Genomic DNA, 25,361 nt, shown 5'->3' on the forward strand with positions numbered 1-25,361 from the left:
AAAAATAGGAAAAAAGGTCCAGCTTGTTTCACTTTCTATGATTTTAAGTGTCTTAGTATCTAAGAGGTGAAGTCTTGGAGACATCACTTAAGCATATCAATTATAACATTCTTTTGTGTATGCAGTCTGCTTCAAATGTGATTCTGCAGTTTATTTTCAGTTTGTTTGCTTAGAAGTCCCATTATATTTTGGCTCGATGCTGATTGCTTGTAATTCAAAGGATCATCCTCTCAAAATTGAAAACTACAGACTAATGGGAAAGGCCAAACAACAAAAAATCCAACTATGTTTGAAAATTATTATCTTTTTTGTAACATAATAAGTGATTTTCTGCTGCTTCGTTGTTTTGATGTAGTGCCAGGCTGAGGTAGGAAGACCTTTTGGAGAGTGGTATGCAGAGAGGACTCAGGTGGTGTCCCCACAGCTTGTTTATGCTCAAGTTCATTGTCATATGGCTCTGTTGGAGGAGGGAAGGCCATTAAAGAATTGAACGTCTGTTTCAGGCTCAGCTTGCTGTTATATGCATTTCACCACCCCCTGCCCCTGTCTCATAAGTACCCTGGAACAAACAAATTGGACCATTCAGGCTTCAAGCTGGGATGGGGCAAATGTAATGGGATAGAAATGAGCACCATTTGTACCACAATAAAGCGATGACTAGTTCATTAATCAAACCAGTAGCAGTATGTACAGGACAGGATAAGCTGACTGTAGGCAAAGGCTTCCTTTTTAATTTTTTGGAAATTGTTTTCTGAAAATTAAAAGGATAGTTCAAAAGGGACAGCAAGGAGCACTGTTCATATCTGCCTGAAGGCTGGACCCCAGTGTAGTGTTAATGCTTTGTGGGCTATGCTATTCTCTTTATAGATTGGGTAGATGTTGGCAACAGCCTTTGAAAGTTTTAGAATTATAAAATGCTTCATCTCCATATTTACTTTGTATAACTTGTATTCCCTGAACCCAGAAAGCATTGTGTGTCATTTTTGAATTTGATCCATTATTTATTTCTAAAGATTTTTTATGCTTTCATTTTCATTTCAAAGTTAACTTATCTGAACTTTGCTCTGTAATTACAGTAGTTTAATGTGGGTATATTTCATCATTACTACAGAATGTCTACATTAGTCTTTTAATTTATTATGTTTGAATCTTTTGAATGTCCTACTGTAGTATTAACTTTAAGCAGTGTATAAAGATAAATAATTCAAGTTTAGGAGACACGTTTGCCTCGGACTCGTAGCAGGTTTGAAAAGAAGACAAAAGGCCTCTGCTGAGAAGTAAATTAGTGACTTCAAGGTTTAATCCTACTTCAATCCTACTACCATGGTCCGTGGAAGATGCAGAAATTGGCAGGAAAATAAGTGGAATGTGTGTACACACACTGTTCAGGTACATGTCTGTGTGCATGCACAAATGAGTATTAGCATGCATGAACGTATTTTGTGTACGTGTGTCTCTAAATGTGTTTGTAAGGAGGATGATCACTGGATGTTCTCCCAACAGAGACCTGCTGATTTCAGTGCTAATGTGCATGGGTCCCAGAGGACTGACAGTGTGAGGTGTTTACATCACGAACTGTGACCAACTCCATGCTGTCACAGGTGGACCACACTGGAGAAAAATGAGGTAGAGGTCCTGTAATCCACACCCGGGGAGATCTGGTAGTCGTCCTGTCTAAGGTGGCATGTACTCTTTGTTTTAGGGAAACACTAATCCAGTTATGGAATTCCTTAGAAAGGCCATTTGGGAATATATTTCAGCAGCAGTAGACAGTGTCCAACAGGATCATAATCTCATAGACCTGTTGCAGAAGACGTCCCTGACCTCTTGCTGTTACACATACTGTAATGCTCATGCTTAGATGTGTGGATTCCAATTGTGTGAGTATGTGTATGTTTGTCTGATATTTATGCATTTGAATCTGCATGCATATTTTTATGGATTTTGACCCAGTTTTGGAAATCTTTGATCGTGGTTGGTATTTTTAGACAATTCACTTTATCCATTTTTTTTATTTTACACATAAAATAAAAATGTGTGGAGCAGTTGTCTGTGTGAAGCAGGACATTCACCATGGAAGAAGCACACCCACTTGTTAAGATTGATTCTTATTAACACATTATTATTGAGTATATTACACATTGTTCTCACTACACATAATTTGATAATGCAGCATTTGTATTGTTTTGACTTTTTTGGAAAATATGAAGTCTTAATTGTATATAAATGTGTTTCAGGGTTGCAACTCTACTGTAGTCACTTCTCACCTCTCATATGTCCAGTCATTTTTTGGGTAATTAGTTGTCCCAGTTGGCCACGACTGTAGTTAGGAAAGCAGCTGATTGTAAGTAAATGCAGAGAGGGGATATGTGGCAGTGGGTGAGTCACTAAACCTTTATGCCACACACAAGTCTGGGCCTGCTTCTCCATTCAAGCACAGCCTTATCAGCTGCTTTCTGAAGCAGATTATTTACAGTAAGGGACAGTTCTTGCTCTATGAGTTATACATTACCCTACGGGGAAAAAACTTATTTTTGCAGTTAATTTATTACCAATACATTCACTTTAGTTGGAATTATTTATTTAGAATTACTCCCTCCTTGTGCAGTGAGACTCATTTGTTTATAGCTGACGCCCAAAATTCTCCCTGTTTGGTTGAATGAGTATCAAAGACCATTAAGTATCACTTGGGTGAAGGAAGACATTTTTACCCAGAGTTCTCTTGGCATATCTCTCAGCAAAGTTACATTTATACCAGTGTTTAAAAAAATGCTACAGGGAGAGCCTGTAGAGCTATGTCATTAGGTAAATCCCTTTAACCCCTTGCAAGCACAGAGCTAACATTGCCAGTCATTTTCAGACAATAATGTCAAAGCACAACACATATCACCAAAAAAGGAGTGATAATGCACTTTTGTGGTAACAAAAGAAAAAAGCTGCATCCTACTTTCAAATGTCTTTTGTAGCCTAAAATCCCTGTGTGCTATTTATCTGTATTTTATAGCCAGCCTATTTCAAAATTGGTGCAGTGGCAGTTTTTATAATTGAATAAATAACAATCAACAATAACTATGCAGATATATTAGCATGCTATAAAGGAGTTATTTGAAGCCAAATTGTCTTCTACAGCTTAAGTTTCCAATTCATCATGCTGTGTATTTTTTCCCTGACATTATTTATATCAATTATTTATATCAATATCTTTTTTTGTGATCAGCAGATGCGTGCTGTAAGGAGTTTGCCACTAGCAATATGAGGGCCTTTTGAAGCTGGTGATGCACAGCAAAGCAGCTTCTGGATAAAGTTTGACTTGGGGAAGCTGGCATCCAACCAAGCAGAAGTAAATAAACCTTTTTACTAAATGAACTACAGCCACATTTGATTTCATTGGCTATTGCACTCAACCTTTAGAGTTAAACCTCTTTCTCCACTTAAGCTTGTAGAATAACATTTGCTGAACACGAAGCAGTGTGACTCAGCTTGCTTTATGGTTATAGAGTTAAAAGCATTTAACATGAAGGATTAGCTTCATGAGATAACGTTATTTTTATGTTGCATGTACACTGCAAGCTATAGCAACATTTAACCAGTATAATTAAGTTGTATTTTGAGAGATCTTTTTCTTTATTTCTTGTGATTTATAGTGGTCATATGGTATGCTGCAGGTGAGAAAGCTCTTGGTTGCTACAGTAATTTAATTTGAATCTCTAAGTCATTATTATTTGTGTAAAATTATTTAAAAAAACAAGCATTGTGCAGTGATCAGTGATCAGTTTTGATGGGTTTGATGACTTCATTATAATATGAGTAATCATGAAGCATTAATCATTTAGCTATTTTGGAAAATGTTTGAATTTACCAGTTAAAATGAAGTTGAATTAATTACTTTGAAGGTAATTAATGTGTCATTTTATTGTCAGCACAGTTTCTCTTGCAGATACCTACTGTAATGTGTGCCTAAGTCAAACCCTTCAACTGTGATGCTAGAAAAGACACATCAGTCTTAGTGTCACAGATTTCTCTAAACGTAGTGTCATGAAAATGGTTCCCTTTCATCTATAAAGGATTTATCCTCCCCCTCCTTCTGTTTGGTGCTCTGAGGGGAGTGTTCATTTCTGATCCCACTTTAATCAAAGCATGGAATATTCCATCAGTGGTGCTCTACATCTTGCCTGTGAGGCCCAGGAGCGAAAGGAGTGACAGGCTCTTGTTGTTTCATGTGGGTCGTTGCTAGTCTCTAGCAGGCCTTGTACTTTACTTTCTAAGCAAAAGGGTTTTGTTTGGTTTTTCAGCAGCAAGATCCATTTTCCCTTGAAAGCTGAATTCTTAAGATTGTGTTGAACAGAACTTTGTGATTCATGATGCATCAATCACAGCAGCAGAAGCAAAAGATTGATTCATTTGTGACTGCAGGAAATCCGTTATGTGTTGTTCAAATACAGTAATGATTTAAAAAATAGAACTCTTTCATTGTCATAAAATTATGAATGATTCTTAGGTATGGTAAAAGAACTGGAAATATTGAACTTTGAGACTGGATATAGATTTATTTTATTTTACCTATAGTTCTAATTCTAAATTATGAATGCATGGCATTGCAATGCCAGTATAGTTGTTGACTTCATTTGAAGGTTTCTTCACTGTATCACAACTGTGTCTCTACTGGGAAACTGGAGAGAATATATATATATATATATATATATATATATATATATATATATATATATATATATATATATATATATATATATATATATAAATAATAAAAAAATAATAAATTAAATTAGAAATAATAATAAAATAATAAAAATAAATTAGATCAAAATAAATAAGATCAACTATGTTGTAAAGTGCACTTCCACAACCTACTGAAAACTACTAAACATATATTCAGTATATAAAAATAATAAATACAAATAAATTAGATCAAATATATTGTAGTGCACTGCTACAACCTACTGAAAACTCCTAAACATATATTCAACATTTTGATTAACTATATTCAACATATTCCAGTCATTAATTCAGTTCAAGGAAAAGTAAAGGCTGGTCCACCGTCATGGTCCAGAAGTACGAAGAAGAACGGAAAATAAATGTTCAACTACAACTTAAGACTAAATAAAAATGATTTAGGCCAACATGGCAAATGCTGGTAGGGCTGCTCGATTTTGGTAATGTAATCTCTTAAAGGTTTTTAGCCAGAAACACCAGCCTGTTCACATGGTCTGGTTTCAGAGATGAGCGCAGGCAGGTGACAATATTTCTACCTGTGCTGAAGATCCTCTCTGAAGAGGAACTTGTGGCTGGGATGCACAGATACTTCCTTGCCAGGTTGGAGGGCCGTGAGTAGAGTTTCCGGGATTCCCTCCTCCACTCCAGTGGGTCCTCCTCTCCAGAGGGGGTGAGATGTCTGATCTTTCGGTCATTTGAAAGGACCTGGGCAATGGCCTTCTGCTGCTCGAGGACCCTGTCGATCATGGCCGTCTGGTTGGACATTCTGTCTTTAGCAAGTGTTCAGGCAGATTCAGCTTCTTCTGTGCTTCTGCGAGCTCCCTCTTTTTTTCTCCAACTGTGGGAGAAGCTGCTGACCATCTTCCTGCAGAGCCCCATTTCACGGTTGATCCTGGGATCCTTCATTGCTTTCTCTAAGATGACAACAAATATGTAAATATTTAGTATCATGATTATCATCATAACCTTCATCAAAGCATAATTTAGCATTTGGTGTGTGTGTGTGTGTGTGTGTGTGTGAGAGAGAGAGAGAGAGATCACAGAGTAGCTCACATGACATGTTAATTACGTATTATTCTTATTATTGTTGTTGCTGTTGTTGTTAAAATCACATATTACACACAATCAGGAGGAAGGAATCCTACTCAACTAAGTAGAGTCTATGCCCAAAGCACTGTGGCCTCATCCATCCATTGACGTCAGCCGCCAGCTTTATGTTTGAGGCTTTGTCCATAGTGATGTAGATGAGCTTGCAGAGCTTGCAGCCCCATGCAGCCATCACTTCCCTCAGTCCATGGGCGATGTTTTGCCCCGTGTGGTCTTCAGGAAAAACCGCCGTTTGGAGACACTACATCTTCAAGTTGAAATTGGCATTGATGTAATGAATTGTAAGACTGATGTAAGACTCCATGGTGCAGCTGGACCATATGTTTGTTGAGGTGGCAAAATATTTGGCTGTAGACACATAATTTGTAACTTCCTCACGGCATTTATTATAAAGGGCAGGCAGTGTAACTCTGGTGAAATGATGACGCGATGGCATTGCGTAACGCTTGTCTAAAGTGTTTACCAGTTTCTTGAATTCCTGGTTGCTAACAGTGCTAATTGGGCACATGTCTTTTGCTAGGAAGAATGTGATGGCATGTGTTATTTCTTTGTCTTTGGGATCTGGATGGGTAGGTGGAGTGTCCTTAATTGATGACTGTGTTGTGGTGGAAGAAGTTGAAGGGGTTTTACTTTCTTTGTTTTTTTGCTCCTTTATTGTTTGGTCATAGACCACTTTGTGATTGAATTTCAGATGTTTAAACAAATTGGTCATATTGCCTTGTGGTGCAGACACCACCGTGTAACAAATCTTGCACAGTATTTGTTGTTGTTCCTTGTCAGACTCCTTGAAACCAAAGTGTTTCCAAACAGCTGAATTGCTTTTACCTTTCTTGTTGACCAAAGGCTCTCTTTCCGTCATATTGGCTCGAGCTGAGCTAAACATGTCACAGCCTGGCTGAGAGTGAGTTTGGGCTTTTAGGGAGGGGTTAAAGCGCACCGCTGTAAAGGAAAGGGGTGTGCTGGATTTATAACACAAGACAAAACGGGAGCATCATTGCGAAATGGAATGCGGCACAATAAATGTTTTATCTCGATTATCTTGTTTTCATAATTGCTGGAAGCCAAAATCGTAATTGAAAATAAAATTCGACTAATCGCCCAGCCCTAGTATGAATTGACATGACTACACTGAAAGAAGGGTTTACTTCTCCTTGACCTGATTCTGAAAGATATTTCACACATTCAAGCAAGCCAGATGTTCAAGTTGTTGAGCTGAATCATTTAAACCTGCATTCTCAGCACAACCTCTATCATCATTCGACACTTAGCTGAGGGCTGCAACAGGAAAACAGAGACTCATATCTGTTTTCTCATGGGTCGATCAGGGCTTTCACAACATCATACAAATGGACATATGTAAATGTAAACCTGACCTTTGTAGGAGTACTACCCTGGTAGCACACAAAAATAAAGAGTAAGTAAGTAAAGTAAGAGATTTCCAATTTGCCTGGTTATTAGAGTGGGATATCAAGGAGCATGAAATAGAACAAAATCCCTTTTCATAAACAGTTTGAAATATGACACCTTGCAATGGCATTCAATTTGTTGGATGCAGAGTGTAGATATTCATCGTCATTGTTGAAATATTCCAGAGTGAATGATGTAACTATAATAAGATGCTTAAATCAGCGATGTGTTAATGATGCACTGTCAATGATAATATGTTGAAAAATGATTTTAATTTAGTCCTCTCAAAGCATAATCCTTTCCTGAGCTCTTGTAAATTATGAAATTGAGCCTTGTGGTAGCTGAAAATTGAGTTAGGAGAGGCTGATTATGTACCTCTTTTGCAATTTGTTTTGACAACCCTTGTCTTGTGGCTCTTGTAACAGTGTGAACTTTTTAAAAACTCATCTAAGACTGTCCTTGACATTGGCAGTCTCCTCTTGTGAGTGTAATGAATACTGGATGGGTTCAGCCTCTATGCTGAGCTGTATACCTCCTCTGAAATGAGGCTGGCTTGATTGATGATATCATTTTGAAAGTTATATCCAGCCAAATTAACTGTGTAAAGTTCCATTTTTTATCTGTTGATAGATGAGAGGTCTGGTTGTTATGGAAGTGCAAAATCAGTAAAACTTAACAAAAAACCCACCACTGTTTTGACACAGAAGTGCTAATAACATAGGATTTGATAGCATTTGCTAATTACAAGGAGGGAGATTTCAGGGAAATGGTGAAGCTGATAACCGTTTCAGTTCTGTTCCTCTGTATAGGCCAATATCCATCTCAGATTGCAGTTTAGTTCCCACAAACATTTGCAATTGATTATAAATTAGAATAAGTTAACTGAAGTTAACATGAGAAATGTTCATTCCAAAATGTCAATATAAAGAACCAAACTCAGCCCAAAATAACCATCATAAAACTGTTTTTCCGATAGGGAATAAGGGCATCAGGATCAGTTATCTATAAATTTGTCTTCTCCTTGTTAATAAATGTAGGATTGTACTGAATATAACACTGTTCTGTTTTTACACCTAATATCACCAATAAGTATCTTGGCAGCATGTGAAGCATGAATTTAAACTGAATTGCTTAAATGTATTAGTTTGATATAAGCTTTGAAATAGGATACCTGCATTTATTATGTACTTGAGCCTGCAGTTATGATAGTCTGTAATTAGTTTCAGTAAGGCCACACCACTCTTTCTCTTAATGAGTATCCTCTGAGAGCATAAATTCTTTGCTAATGTGAGTGTTGTTCATATCTGTACAGAGCAGCCAAATCCTGCAGGAAGCAATAAAATGTTGAAGCATCAAGTGTGGAAAAAGGCTTGGGGGAAATACAGTACTATACATAGTTACAAAATGATATTAATACTTTTACTCTGGAAAGTACTGAAGTTATCCAATAGGACCCACTTGGGGTGGTATCTCAGTCAGGGAATTGCCAAGACCAAATAATTACACTACAGGACCTCTGTCTGTATCCATCTACCTTTATCTGTGTATCTGTATAGTGGTTGTTCAGCACAGGGCGAGCTAGTGGCAGCATAATTATGGTGTTTTCAAACAAAAATGGTTTTCATACTAAAGTGCAATCATTTTGTTTCTTGTGATATGTACACAGCTTGCTTTCTGTGTTCTTGTTTGTTGTTATTGATTGCACAGTACATCTGAGAAGATTCGGCATGCCAAGAGTTCCATGTATCCTGCACCTTCCCTTCACAGAGATGCTGTAAAAGCCATGTCTGATTAAATAGAAATATACATTAAACTGTTGGCTTCAGAAGTTATATTGTTCTTTAGGAAATATTTTACTGTAAATGACTGTGTGCCTTCAATATCAATCTCACATTAAATTATTATTAGCAATTTTACAAATGATCTCAAATGCACTGTTTTATATCTGTGAATCTGTGCTCATGGTTACACAGTTAGTCTCTTCTCCCCCACGAGAACCGGTCTGTTCCACAAAACTCTGAATGTGTTCCTCATGGCATATTTAAGAATTGTTTGCTTGCTCAGGGTTCCCTATGTGGACTGAAATGAAAAAAAAAAAGATATACTGTGTCCTTATAAAGAGGGTAACAATGTCTCTATTGGTCCTGGCCTAGCAGGAGGTAAACCCAGTCAGCACCACTGAAGTTGGAGATTTTTTTGTAAGTGTTTGACAGGTGAAATACTGTGGGAACTGTGGGGAGTGTTTTTCTATGCTTTTTGTTGCGCCTGCTTCAGTGTGGAGGTGCGTTTAGAATGCTCAATGCCCCTGTAGGAAACAGCTGTCAAAGGGAGAACAGTTCCCTTTAAAGCATTGAGAGTAATGAATTCTGAAGGTTTTTAATCATTTATGTACAAAATCTACTAAAGAGCAATACTTCTGACATGTACTTCTGACAGTAATTCATACCCACAGTGATGATATGAAGTAGATACTTGGCTTCTGAGTAACGGTGGTTTGTAGTTTTTCGTAGCCTGTGTGTTATTATGATGGTTCGGCTGTGCTTGGAAGGCCACTGATTAGCTACACATTCAGCATTCCATCAGAATGGTTTATGTCCTGCATTTGAAGTGATCCATTGTAACTAACTGGCAAGCATGTTACAGCCACACTTAACACTAGTTACTTCACTGCAAGAATAATCATTTTGGAACAGCACATGATCATGAATGAAATATGATATCGTATGTCAGAGATTTTGCAGTCTTTTCTGAGCATCAGTTGCTTTCAGGTCTGTTCTCATCAACACTCCAGGTTGGTGGAGCTACAGCATGCAATTCAGAATGGGGAGAAAGAAAACCAGGGGATTCAATCACCTTTTGATGATTTGGGCAATGGGGAGGTCAGGCAGGGCCTGAGAACCTTCAAAAATGTGTGGCATTTCTTTTTCTGTTGTTTCCTTCACTTCATTTTATTTTGTTTGTTGTGTTGCTTTTGCCAAAGTGAGAGTGAGAGAGCAGGGATGTTGTGGTGCTGGTGGTGGTGGTGGTGGTGGTTGGGGGGAAAAAGAAAGTATGTGTATGGAACGATGAATTGTTTCGGGTACCCGCCTGGCAGGGACTATTGTTCATCTTTTCCATTGAGCTGGAGGAGACAGAAGTGTTCACACGCCATTTTCAGGCATCCTGCTGAGCAGCCAAGGAAGAGGGTCTTGCAGCTGGTCAATAAGATTCGGCCATACACATAAACTGGAGTGAATGGAGGGTCCTGTCTTTTAAAAAAAAAACTACAACTGAACGACAGTTTAACCATTGAGTTTTAAATGATTGCCTTGAGCTGTCAATTAACAGTGCTCAACTTTGTCACTTTCTTGCCCTGTGAGCTTGCTTTCATTCCCCTATTGATTTTGTTAATAGAAAGCCCCCATAATACATCTCCCAAAAGCATACTTAAAAGTCAAGTATTGGCTTTATGTCACTTTCAAGTGCTGAAAAGCTGTATATGTTGTCCTAAAGGTGTTTTCTTCAGCGTAATCACAGAAACCCCACAGAGTTTGGCAGATACTTCTCTGACATGCAAGCGTGAGATGTTAGTGGGTTTGAATAGAATGATATTAAAGAAACACTTTTTTTCTTTACCTGATCACCAGCGCAAGCTCATTTGGACCACTTAAGAGCTTTCGAGGGCAAATAAGACCTGTCAAAATGGGTCATGATTTTTCAATGTGCCAGCCTGCTACTGCTTCTCCCCCCAGTATCTTAGGCTTTCACTTCCTGAATGGTGCCTTCCTACTCACCAGCACAAGGAAAGAGAAGTTCAATAATAACAAACGTGTCTTTGTCAGGCTGACCACGTGGAAGGCGATTCCACTGACCTCTCTTCAACAAGACAAGCCTTTCAGACTGGGAGGCGGGAACAGAGGACTCCCTGTCAAGTCCTGTAATAAAGTGACTTATTAGTTCAGCAGTTTAAAAGACTGATAATTGATAGATATGCTGCATGCTTGTCAATTAGTAGATTAGACACAAGAATGGGAGATGTAAACCCTGTTTCACAACACCCCAGAGGTTTGGATTTTTTTCAGAAGACATCAGCCAATCTTCCAAGCATTAGTTTATGGTTGCTGCATGATTTTCAGATCATCATTGTTGCTGGTCCAACTGATTCCTTTCCCTGTCTCTACACACAGGGGATGCAAGGCATTGCAGGACTGTGTTGTTTCTCTTGGCTTCCCGCTAGCACTAACCCCACATCTAGAAGTAACTCAGCTTAACATCTTTGAGCTCTGCCTTAAAGCCTGCTCCATACAAATTATGGACCAGCAAAGATGATGACATCTAGCTCGGATTAAGTAATCCCTCCATTGTGATCCATGTAAACTCATGTTGCCTGTCATGGGTCAACTCTGCTGGTGTGTGCCCTGCTTAGGAGTTGGCATCATGTCTGCTGTATCAATAAACCTGTCCAGCACCATTTTTCTGTGTCATTGCGCTATTATAACTATGAAAATCTCCTGGGGCTGTCATGCCAACGATGCCAACAGACTATTAAACACAGATGAGTTGCAATTTATATTTGCAAAGTAATTTGACGGAAACGAACTTTTCCAAAATATATGTGAAAGTGGCCTAGCAGTGAGGCCTACAGATTTCTCTTTGGATGCTTAGTATAAGGAAGGTTAGTTTTCCTCTTACTATCTTTTTAAAAGAGCAATTTTTCTACTGTAATAGAGCCTGGAGATGGCATTTGAGTTTGTTAATTATTATTAAATATGCATTCATTCTCTCATACATGATCTGCTCCAAATGGTGTAAATGAAATCTGGGGATAAATGCACTGGGCTGCAAATGATCCTCATCTTGGCAATACCATTTTATTAGGTTCAGTGGACTTTATCAGACACTAAGCAGATGATGTGTTACTATTTTGTTGAGGAAGATGTTTAATGGGTGTGAACAGTTGAATACAGGGTGATTGCTATAATGTTAGATGTGACACCTTTAATGATAAATGAGCTTGTTTTTGTTTATCACAATGTATGTAGTTCAACACAATCTTAGTCACTCACTGTATGATAACTTCAGAGGAGTTACTGATTATATTTTTCTGTACTTTTTGCAGCCACCAGGATATGCCCTCTACTTGGTCACTTGGTGATGCTTCTGGTTAGCTCAGTCTCTGTTGGTATAACAGGTTATGGGTCACAGTGAACTTAATGTCCAGACAGAAAGTCTTGATAACAGAGATGTGATTCTACCATTCTTCATGAACCAGAAAGCTGCCAGGGCTGAAGGTTTCAGTGGAGTCTATTTAGTGCTGAAGAGGAAGAATACATTACTTTCATATTGATCCCTTGATGAATGTATCTTTCATTAGAATGCATCTGTCTCAGTTTTTACATCTGACGTTTGATGGGAAAACTGCAGTGTCAAGATTCCTAGCTCATCTACCAGCGAAAATTTTAAAAACTTGCACAGAAAACATTTGGCCTTTTTATACTTGTTATGTTTAAATGTTATTTTTTAAATGTGTTGGTCATTCATCCAACAAGCACGTTATGTCAAAAGGCAAAAATATCAGGTTGAGCATTATGTTCTGGGCTGACTTAGAATTGTTTCAGATGGAATGTTTTCAGATTTTTGATAGGAAAGTACTTTTCAAATGTATATTTTAAAGGGCAGTTTAGAAGATCCTTGAAAAGAAGAGCACATACAGTATCTTTATTTACTCCCTGTGCACAAGGCAGGTCATTAATTTTGCATGCTCCCATCATGCATTTTGTTGCTGGCTTAATAAAGGACTATGCTTGTTGAAGTACAACAGCTAAGGTTATTCTAGGCCACCGCTGTGTCAGAATGTTACGGCAGATTAATGGATATTGCTAGAGGAGTACTGCACTTTGTGCCTAAGCCCGTTAGTGGAAACTGCATGCCTACTTTCTGTTTGGCAGAAGGGCCAGCTATGTGTCTGTGTGTTGGCTTGTCTGTAGTAGAGGAATAGGGAGCCTTGCACTCTGGGCAGGGTGTCTGTTGGTGGTGTATGGAGTGCTGCTTTAATGTCCCTAACACATTTGGATTTCCAGCTCTGCATGCAAGCCAGCTACTGCATTCACTACAGCCACTCTTACACAGAAACCCAGCTTTAACCCAAGATTTGAATCCCTGTTTGTTCTGCACTATGGTCCATTTTCCTGGGTTCCCCCCATTTACAGAGGATCACCCCAATCCTGGGTTTGCATGTCAAAATTTGCAAAATGATCAGAAAAGATGCTGCTGATCAGCTGCATGCATCTCTTAAATGACAGTTTGCTAAAGGATAAACAATGTCTGAAGACATTTGAGGTAATGTTACCACACAGTTCCTGTAAGTCATTTTAGGGAGGACACATATATGCAGTTTTTCCCTTTTTGGGGCACAGTTGAAGGTCCCATCTGTTGATCCAACTCCCTTTTCCTCATCATACCTTTTCTTTCCTTGTTTAATGTTATGCATTTTAACAAATTATTCTCACACTTGCCAGCAAGCTTGCTTTTCTAGAATGATGGTTAGCTAGGTTGTATTAAATTCTTGTTCTCTCATGGCTTATCGAACACTTTTATTAGACAACTGCCTTCAAAATAAAATGCTGGAGTGACATACAAGACTCTGAAATGGGGACAGTTGATGTTGATATTTTTATTGCATAATTACACATCATAAAATGTTCACTTGTATGACTAAGAAAAACACTGTAGCCTGAATATTTTTCAAAACACCCTGTTCAGACATGTTTTTTATCTTATTTTCTGTGTCTCCGGTTTGAGAAGTCTTAGTTTAGACTACATGATTATTAGAGATCAAGAGAGATTCCGAGACTGGAATTTGTTGGGGAAGTAGGAGGGAATGCTTACACAGGGTAGCTTTTCTGATGTCCCTCATGACAGGAATTGTTAGTGCATTTACACCCAGCAAGGAGTGTGTTGTACATAAATAATGAATCTTGAGATCCCCATTTACACTGAAAAAGACTTGGAAATTCTTGGTTTCCAGGCCGGTGTAAAAGGTGTCTATATAATTCTGTCCTGGTAGTCCTTGTGAAACACAACACAGAAAGTTGAGGAATTACAAGAGCACCATAACCATTAACATAGCCTGGAACTTGGCCTGGTTTCAAGGTGCAGCAGGAGAAGATAGATGAAGTAAATAACTTTGAGACACTGCTGGAGTCTTCAGTTCCAATATTTAATGTCTGCTATAGATTGCAGGATTGATTGTGGCAAGATGTGATGCATGTAGCCACCGTTCCCATGTCAATTGATTACAATGGTCATGTGTGATAAGAAGGCATGAGCACTGCGTGTTGCTACCCTCCATGCTTCCCCCAGCCTAAGGCAATGCATGATGGGTGCCAGCATACTCTGGACTTAGATGGGGAAGTTACATGTAGTAGCAGTTAGCATGTTACCCCTGGTCACACTTTTCACTGGAAGGACATTTGTCTTGGTCTTCACAGGAGTACTTTTCCAGGCAGAGAATGCCCTTGTCTGCTGTGTATGTTGTTGCCTCCAAGGCACTCTTCCCAAGGTTTTTTGCAATGAAATAAATGCTTTTCTACCTGGATGTTTGGAGGAAATATGGAAATCTGTTCCAAGTTGGACTTCATTTGGTTGATGAACACATCCCCTCAAAATCTCCATTTTCAACCATGTTAATGAGTTTTTAATGTAGATCAGTTCAGGTACTGGGTGACTAACTGAAATGCCTCACTACAGAGATGGTGGGCCTTGACCATGTTTCAGGTAGTAGTTGGAGTAGGGTCTGCTGTCAGATGAGGTGGGGCCAGCACCACATTCCGCCTCTGAGCAGGTCACAAGTTCACCGGCTCCTGAACCTGACCCTTTCACACCGAATTGCGCTCTGCCGCACTGTTTCCCATACACGTGCTTCCTGTTTCACAGCCACTTAGATATTGGTGGAACTCCACATGTGCGTAGAGCTGAAGCATATGAAATCTTCACTTGAGGCATTTGTATCCTCTTGGTGTTTCATAGTGTTTATTTATGCACTGGACTATCAGGCTTCAAAAAAACTGTTCACCATGGTTCAATATGTGGTTAGTATAAAGCTTCATTTCAGCAGTGTGGTCAGAACAATAATCGTTCCTTGTATTCTGCTATACAGTAGTACAAAAGCCGTGGGAAAAAAAGTGGAAAAAGCCAAACATGTTGACTCCACAAATGACATTTTTACACCAACCAGCAGTGCTGTTGATTTTGATAATGAATGATTATGACAGGATTGTGTTTATATTTGGACTGTCAGTATAAATCTGGTGGGCAGTGATTTTTTTTCTGTGTGTGGAGGGTAGGGCTGGTCAGTATATCCGTCGCAATTTATCGAAAGCTATTTTTAGTGCAATAACAGCTATCCCCGGTATGTGGCGTTTTTTGCCATATTTTTTTCTCGTTAGTCATACCTGATGCATGAGCACACCTCCAAAGTTCAGTGAAATGCTTCCGGGGCAGAAACATATCACATGTATCTATATGTTGGTTAACTTAGATATTAGCTTTGAAAAACACATAGAAAAAATAACACGTCAAAAAAATTAACGCAGATTAACCACACTCTGTGATGCCCCTTGACCCCATACTTCAAATATTGACATATGCGATTAATTTAGATCAATTAATCACAAAGCATGTAATTAATTAGATTAATTTTTTAAATCACTTGTCAGCCCTAGTTTTCACTTTTTATCTTTGTAGCCATGTATTTCTATCCACCACATGGAAGCAGCATAGTGCTGCTGCTGTGATGTCAACATTGAATAGATACAAGTGGCGTTTTTTCCCCGGAAATATTTCACATGGCCTCGGAAAACTGGAGGTGTACTTCTGCATCAGGTATGACTAATGGGAAAAATACGGGAAAAACCTAAAGCCACATACTGGGGACAGCTGTTATTGAGCTAAAAATAGCTATTCAATATATTGCGATGGCTATATCACCCAGCCCTAGTGGAGGGGGTCAATTGCGGGGTTCCTTGGTTTAAGGGCGAACCCTCTATGGCAGGCTGGGTCATATTGTAGAGAGCTTCCTCATCTCGACATGTTTTCTTTAATTGCTTCATTAACACTGACTGAGCTCTTCTCTCTGTCTCCTCCCTCCTTGTCTTCCTGTACACAAGAACTTGGCAACCTCACTCTCAAAGAAATGAATGAGATTCACTTCATCCTGACCCACAACCAGTCACAATGTAAGCTTTGATATTAATGTTGAAAGCAGTCAGATGCTTTTTTGGAATGGAACATTTTTATGCTGAGCTCCCATTTCAACTGGGTTCAAGTGCAGTCCAGAAAAATCTTAAACAAAGACCCCAGTACAATCTCATCTGACCATTAGGGTCAGAACTCCACTTATTTTTTCTCTCTGCGACCACCAGTTTCCCCTCCCCCTCTTCCAAAATGACTTCAAAACCACAAAAGTACAGAGTAAAAGAGCCAATGTCATTTAAAATGGCTGACATTCATGGAAAATGTATTATGAATGACAGACATGGCCCCCCTCTCCCACACCACCACCCCCCTTTCCACATACATTGGCAATTAAACTTAGCTGCATGTCTTTCACTTTATGATTGTCATATTATCTGAAGGAGAGAGGGCACACAGGCCCTGCAGCTCTGATCTTGTGTGTGATTGTACCCACTCAGCTGCTGCCCATCTTTTGCCAGCCTGTCAATGATGTCAGAATGTGGTGAGGAGTTGCTTTGGCAGGGCTTGGCCTGGGCAGCATGTGTGTGGCTACACATTGCATAGATATACATCTTGATTGAGGTTTCTCAATCCAGCCCTTCAGGACAGAGCCCACATGTTATCTTTGAATGAGATTCAGGAGGGTACTGTATATTAATTACACAGTTGGGATTTCTGAAGTAAACTTATGAAGTAATGTCCTTTCACCTCATTGCCAATCAACCACCCCACCCCCCCATCCCCCAACGGTGAATGGCTGCAGTTATTGCAATTAAATTCTGAGTCTAATGTAATAAAGAACGGCAGTTGTACGTTTTTGCAGGTTTTTGTGTGTTGGATTCCCCCAAGAGACTGTCAGCTAATAAAGGCACCTTCAGACCTGGTCTGATCTAAACTCCTAATGGCAAGGTTGGCTAGCCTCCAAGGTGCGGTCAGAATTGTTGACAAGAATTACGTCTTGGATTTTCGTAACCTCTGTCCATAGCAGCACCGTTTAATTGCTGTGGCTAAATGAGTCAGCATGATGGATAGCTAGCCTTGCACTGATAAGGCTGTAATTCTGTGTGTGTCAGTCCACCATGACAACACTGTGCCATACCTGCTCTACTCACCTGTCACCCTCAGTTCTTAAGACCATGATTGAATGTGCTCCGCAATCAGATTACCTACTTTAATAAAGTCTGGAGATGAGGAGGTGAGAACAGCGGTACCATCAGAACTGTCATTACACCAAGCCCCAACTTGTCTGCTGACAGTACCTAGCAGGACTCATCAGGGGGTAAGAGGGGAACCATTGAGGCCCTAGGTTCTGTGTTACTTGAGATGACTGAGACCATCAGGAAAGAGAATGTGTTTATACTTTGTGACAAATGGCCATGACCACCAGGAACATGTGCATTGTAAATATGTGCTCATAAGTACACTATATGAAAATTTCCTTTGAAAAATAATTAAATGACAATAGAAGTTTGAAGCGCATGTCTACCTGCAGATTGTTGTGCAGGACCAGACTCGTAAAGAGATTCCACACCAACAGGTAATTTTCATCGGTTTAGAAGAAAAAACTTGTGTTACGTAAGAATCAGTTATGTTTTTTCCACACCATGCCTATTGTTGCTATATGACTTTCTCCCTCCCGGACAGTGCCCCAGTTTAGTTTGTCGTCTGTCACTTTGTTTGCTGATTTATTCCCTACTACCAAGTAATGACTTTGTGAATCCTTTTGCATCCTGACAGAGAAGTTCACGAAGATGAGTATTGGAGTTTGAAATATGTTCACTGAAATGATGGTGTAAATCGGCACTCTTATTGCAAAGGTCTTTCTAGGGCAGAATTGTGTGGAACAATGGAATTTTGTTAAAATGACTTTACATGGACCTCAAGCGGCACACTATTCCACATATTCTAACATTAGGAATGTGGGATATCAATGGATGTCCATGCATGTGTTTCTCTGATTCTGCTGCAGGACTTTCTATTTTTTCTTTTCAGTACTTGTATTTATATGACAGTGGACAAAGCAGTTAATATTACCTACCATTGCACCATTCATTTTAAAAAATATACACTATATAGACAAAAGTATTCTGACACCTGACCATTACATTCTAATGACATTGTATTCAAATACATATACTTTAATATGGAGTTGGTCCCCCATTTGCAGCTATAACAGCTTCCACTCTTCTTGGAAGGCTTTTCACAAGATTTTGGAGTGTTTCTGTGGGAATTTGTGCCCATTCATTCTGTAGAGCATTTATGAGGTCAGCCACTGATGTTGGACGAGAAGGCCTGGCTCGCAATCTCCGTTCCAGTTCATCCCAAAGGTGCTCGATGGGGTTGAGGTCAGGGCTCTGTGTGGGCCAGTCAAGTTCTTCCACACCAAACTCATCAAACCATGTCTTTATAGTCCTTGCCGTGTGCACTGGGGCACAGTCATGTTGGAATAGAAAAGGGCCTTCCCCAAACTGTTGCCACAAAGTTGGAAGCATACTATTGTCCAAAATGTCTTGGTATGCTGAAGCATTAAGATTGCCTTTCACTGGAGATAAGGGGCTTAGCCCAAATCCTGAAAAACAGGTGTGGCCAAATACTTTTGTCCATATAGTGTATATCAGTGCATACTGAAAAGGGCCCTTTTAAGAGACTCCCTCTCAGCTGTGCACAACATGTGCTCTATGGGTCAGAAGAGCTCCAGTCAGATCTTGGACAAACATGACTGGAAAACACAAATTGGTAATTAATAGGGGGAACAAGACTGTGAAGCCTGAAAATGATGAAGTATTGGCATTTTCATCAGAAACTGCTGTTGCCCATTCAGTTGAGGGGAGCAACTGAAACCACAGTGATCATGCTTCCCAAGTAGGTGGGGCTGACTAGTTCCATATGCTAGTGCTAGTGGTTTGTGGAGAATGAGGGTGCAGTGCTGGGAAATGTGTTGATGTTTCACTGGACGCAAAGCAGAGCAGGATTAAAGAAGCAACCCTAACACCAAGGCACTCGTCTGCTGTTTTCTGTTCTTTAAATCAATAACCATTATTCGGTTTTGAATGATTCCAAATGAACCTTTATTTAGATTTTGCGATCCACTCTGTCTGGTTTGAGCTCTTGATAAATTAGTGTTCTTATTGCTTCTGGAAGACAACAAGATGCGTGCCTTGCCAAAGAATCAGTGGATGATGTACACCAAATTATAGCATCAGAAATGACCCATAATTGTAATAGCTGTTGATATTATGTATTATTACTCTGTTCAAAGTTGTTCAGGTTTCTGGATTTTTTTAATACGGCAGACCAGTTATTTGGTTGTTTTCTATTTGAAACAACAGAATAATATCTAGATATATAAGCCTTCTCAGCTTACTAAATATGATTATTTAAACATATGCACCAAGCCTTGTTAATCAGCCCATTTACAGCCAGTGAACTGATTTGACTAACTTCTGTTGGGCTTCTTTGGAATGTAAGGCATTGAAATGGTAACGACTAGACATTTTTAGGATGCATAAGATTTGCTGGAATCTCATTAGTTCAGAAGGCAACAAAAATGAAATCAAGTTTTCCCTTCCAGCATGGAGAGATGATACAGAAATACAATGCTAGGCAGAGCCCATTGGGGGGCTGTTGTGTTTTGTTTCTGTACAGCGTTCCTAAATGTAGCATGTTTTTCTGAAAACAAAGTCAACAAAACAAAATTTTAATTCCTACCAGAAGTCTTTTGTTTATTAAGACAATGTTTACATGCCCAGTCAGAGCTGTCTAGCAATTAAAGAACACATTTATGGGGGAGATGGGGGGGGGGCATTCTTTTTATCAAACATCCTTTGCATCGCTCCTGAATGCTGTGCTCACAGCCTGAGCTGAGCAGTCATTGACATGAAGCCATTTTCCTTTGGCTCTCTGAAAGTGGTTTCCTCTACCATTCTAAACTCAGACAAGGTTTTGTTTTCTTAGTGAGTCAAAAAAGCACACAAGCACTAGACCTTCCAGGTTGTCTCTTGGGAGGTCTGCTCAAATCAATGGTCTGCCTTCCAGCGTTCCAAACATAGGTGCAGCCACGAGTCAGCAGGGAAGCACAGAGAAGCTGCGTGAATTAGGTCCTGGAGGTCCTCACAGCATACATAGCTGGAACCTTTAGTGTCATACAGGCTTTGTGCAGCACCGGCAGGCCCACCTCACCTCTCACATGATATAGGACTCTGTCTTGGTCATGGTTTCTTTCTTGGTTTACATTGATTTTTATACAAAAAAATTACTCACAAGCCATTTTGCTTCTTCCTCAAGGTTTTTTTTATGTGTAAATAATGTCTGTTTTTGAAATGTGACTACTGATTTCTCTTTTTTAGATGTAAGTGGCAGTGGTTCATCAGATGCTTTCATTAGTCATCTTTCAGACAAGAGGACCGCACTGTACCTCCGTTGGCTAATGGAGCCTTTTATAGCCACAGCTTCCCGAGCCCTGACCGTGGCAATGGGGGTGGTCTCTACCTTCCAAAAGTCCCAGTATGCATCTTTCCAAAAGGCAACACACTGGGCAGACATCCTGGCAGTTCACTCCAACATCATTACTGGGACTGGGTTTACTAGCTGTGCCATTTTCTTGGCTCATGGAGGTCTTTTTTTTAATTTGGGTGACCACTAAACAATGTGTGTAGCACTAATAAAATTCCCCCTACACATATATTGTACTGGAACAAAAGCAAACCAGTATTGTGTTTGGAGCATATCGATGGAGATTGATTTTAATCTTATTTTCAGGTTACTCAACCTAGGAAGTAAATTTAAAAGGTATTAACTCTGGTGCTGAAAACAAACTTTTGATTCCATGCTAGCCATTATTGATATCTCTTACATGTCCTTGCATGAACCAATCCTGTCAATTTGCTTAATCCCAAAATCCCACTAATCCCCTAGAAAATTCTTTCACCTCTGCCACAGGAGATGTTGCTGAATTCAGTTGTCTTTGTCTCATCAAATTGAGTTTGGCTCCCCAAGAGTCCCCTCCTCCAGCTTCTGAAATAAATCTGATTTGCTGTGTTTTGATATTCTCATGGGCTCTCTGCAGTTGTCTTGGCAATGAACAGGTGAGCGCTGGTGTCCCTGTTACTTTGCTGCCCATGTCTTCTCACTGGACCATTCAGCCCATCTTACTATTTAAAGACCACAGCTTCACCAACCATACACACAGCACCTGCAGTCTCAAGAGTGCTTGCTAGTGTTAGAGGAAGCTAATAAGACAGTGCTCCCATGGTGGTTATTTTCTTTTGTGATGTTTTGTTGTGTGAATATTTGTCAATGAAATGCCCGTGGAAAGTAGGAATTAAAGGTAGATGTGCATACCGAAGTCTACTGAAGTCTAAAGCTAAGATGAAATATTAGATAAGAAGCAAGAGAGAGAGGTTGTGCCTAATGGTATTGTAATAAGTAGGCATGGTGGTATCCGGGACAGGGTTATGTGGACCCAGGTGAGAAGTTATCTCTACTGGGCTGTCACTCAGGGTCCTTGTCATGGTGGATAGCTCTGAATAAGTGGCACTGCCACGCTTTGGTGACAAGGCATTGGGGGAAAGAGAATGTGGGTTCTGAAACTTAATCAGGATACCAGATGCCAACTTGTCCAATTTTCAGTTGTGCAATAGTATGAACTCTGCCTTGAAAGTGTTCCATTTTCACATTAAGACATGGATCATGTTGTCTCTCAGAGTTCAAAAGAAAAATCTAAAGTACTTCTTACTTTTATTTTGCAATTTGATATCATGAAGTGCAGTTTTGGGTGTGTCTTTAGTGTGTGTCATTATGAATTGACTTTCCTTTTCCATTTATCAACTCTACTCTTTAATGCCTGTATGACAAATACAGGACACTTTTATGTGGCTCAATATGACATAACTGCATGGTAATCTATGAAAAGGGCTCTAATTTTGTGTTGCAGAAACCCGCACATAGAACAGTTGTTTCAGCCAAACCTCGTATACTTAAAAAAGAAAGGCTGGCCCATAGTTTGATAGAGCGCTTCTGGCAACAGTTTTTAATGCATGCCCTTGGTTTCAAGAAGGAAACCAAATCTGGTCAGGTTTCTCAGTCCAGAGCAAGCAACAGATTCAGAAATACATGTAATAGAGTCTAGCTCTTTGAGTCAGGGCTTTCCCCCCTAAAAAAGTATTTTATTTATATTCCCACTACCTCCTAATCCGCAATGGACACCGCCAGGCAGGGCCATAGAGGGGATAAAATGTCCAGAAAGCCACCCTGAGGGAAAGGGATCGTGCTATGAAAGGAACTGGCCCAGTTCCTAAGAAGAACCAAGACATTTCTGGGTCCAGTCATAGAGAAGACCACAGCAGGGAGAGAGGAGAGAATGCTTTAGAGTAGAACATATCCTTTGTCATATTTGACGCAATTGGTAAGGGAGAAAAGTGGGGTGGTGGGGATGGGGGGTGCGCACAAATGAAGAAAAGTGCGAATGGGTGGAAAAAAGGGGCCATTAATTTTGTGAAGCTGGAGTGTTTTGGAGGTTTTCCTTTTTGAAGCCAGGCCCTCCTGGGTTGAGTGATGCCTTTGTGTGGAGTCCAGAAATCCAGGCCTTTTCACCACAGGCAGCCTCTACCCTGCGTGGATCTCTTCAGCTGCTCCCTCAAACCGAGCCACTGATTAATTGGCAAAAATTGGCCACTTTTTCACTTGCAGTAAAAGACACTATGTCCTCCACTAAATATCAAGATGTGGTCATTTTGTGTTGGTCCTAGTTGCAACTTACTCACACCCTTGTAGAATTGTGAATAATCATGAACACTCACTCACTCACGCGTACACACACAAACACATGCACACACAAATACACACACACTTACACTCATTCTGTCTTTCTCTGTCTCCTTCCTTTTTACACACACACATACACACACATGAACACACACACACTTTCTCCAATATAATCAAGAAATAACAGTGCTTGGCTTGATGGGGAAAAAAGAAGTAAAGGTATTGTGAAGTTGTGAAGACTAATGAGGAGCCATTCCTCTTAATGCCGGCAGGGCCGATCAGCATATGAAATGGGAGGACTAGGTAAATAAAGCACACAAAAGCCCCTCTTAAAACAGGCGTCACAAGGGCTCTTAATTAGCCATAACCTTTCAGAGCTATATATTTAGTTTGCAGTTATTTTAGTGGGTCTATAACTGTGTGCCAGCTCCATAATGTGATGAGAACAGTTCCTATATATGTGCAGAAACTTCCCTGCTATGGACATTCTCCATTATTGCTTACCATACCAAGACAAGCTGAGCTGTAAACAAGACTCTTAATGTTTTCAAATGGGATTGGGGGAGTAATGCACTGCTTTTTGTCTCAGGCTTAGCAGTGGTTATTTTTCAAGAACATGTTCCTTACGGTCCCAGAAATGACTAAGATCAGAATCTGTGAAGCTGTGAAGCTGTGGTTTCCATCTAACCTTGTACTCTGGTTTCCTGCAATTGGACTGATGGATTTTAAGTGCTTTTAATACAACAGGAGCTTTGATTCATTCAATCATGTGGCAGCTTGAGAAACGTTCCATCTTTCTCCCTTCTTATCCAGTGTTCTTTCATATGAGAAAAATGTTATTGGACAGTGTAATGTATTCATCTCATGCAAATAATGGGGACCAGAATTGGGTGAATGAAAAAAATGTATCACTTGCACTGTGTCACTGGCATATATGACTGTTGGCATGTTAAGGAGGACAGTAATTCTTGAAGCAGACTACAAAAAAATAAATGTAGAAATGACTGCTGCAATTGTCTCCTGTGCACCACTCTATCTGCTCTTAACTCTGCCTGTCATGGCCTATTCTTCCATTGGGAGTGGAGGGGCAAGGAGCCTCTAGCTGGGGAATTTTGAGTGTGCTGTTGCTGAACCCCATTTTTCACTTGAGCGGCCAATGCCCGACTGCTGTCATTGCCCCGGGGGGTCATCTGTAAATTAGAAAGCGGATCTTTAATAATCTTACCCCCTCCCGCATTCCCTGGATATGCAAGGACTTGTTTGTCTCTCCCCTGTAATTGTTTGATCCGACCCCTCCCTATTCAGCCCCTGCCAGGGATGCACCCCCCATGCCTGATAGTCTCTTATGACAGTCCTGGCACTGACTTCTCACTGCCAGCACAAGTAGCGACATAGTGGAGGGAAAGGAATGCACCACCTTTGAAAGGGGGTTGCCACGGGACACAGATTTTATTGCTGGTGAATGGGGGGGGGGTGCACTTGCATGCACCTTTCAGAAAAACAACATAAATCTTGGTACACGTGGGAACAGAGTGATGCCTATTTGAGCAGGGGTGGAGAGTAGGGGCATACTGCTCTGGCCCTCTTCCACTCGATGTGGGTAACGGTTTGTTCTTCTTCAGCAGGTGTAACAGGCAGCACAGAGTGTTCATGCGGGAGGAATCACTTCACGTGTGCGGTTAGCGCCTTTGGAGAGTGCACCTGCATCCCAGCGCAGTGGCAGTGTGATGGGGACAATGACTGCGGGGACCACAGTGATGAGGATGGCTGCAGTAAGTACAGAACCCCTTTAATGTGCTCTCCCTCCATCCCACCAATCCGGGATGGGCCTTGTTCTTCTAGTAGCCAGGAGTGTTTTCATGAGAGCTGGAAAACCCACTCGGCTGTTCTTATATGTGATCACAGCTGGGAACCTGTGCTAAAGCACTCCATAGTGTTGGCAATTTGTGTTTGTTTATAAGGTTTATAAATTTGTTTTCTCTAGAATTGTCCTGCAATACACGTATTTGAAATTTTCAGGTTTCAGGTGACTGTTTTAATGCAAGTAACTGTAGCAAAATCACAGCATTGCAAGAGTTACAGAACCTTAAACTGTGAAGTTGTAGAATCTGAATTTTGCAGATTGAATCATGAGTAGATTC

At 40.1% G+C, this 25,361-nt stretch overlaps 1 protein-coding gene across 1 annotated transcript in view; it reads left to right on the forward strand.

The window, feature by feature from the left end:
• Positions 1–25,361, forward strand: part of LOC118781784 (low-density lipoprotein receptor-related protein 4-like) — a 92,349-nt gene that overhangs the window by 20,560 nt on the left and 46,428 nt on the right. Inside the window, exon 2 of the mRNA XM_036534855.1 lies at positions 24,843–24,992. Coding sequence (XP_036390748.1) covers positions 24,843–24,992 — 150 coding nt within the window. The remainder of the gene's footprint in view (positions 1–24,842; positions 24,993–25,361) is intronic.

Source organism: Megalops cyprinoides, chromosome 8 (assembly GCF_013368585.1).
Source record: "Megalops cyprinoides isolate fMegCyp1 chromosome 8, fMegCyp1.pri, whole genome shotgun sequence".
Classification (NCBI taxonomy): Eukaryota; Metazoa; Chordata; class Actinopteri; order Elopiformes; family Megalopidae; genus Megalops; species Megalops cyprinoides.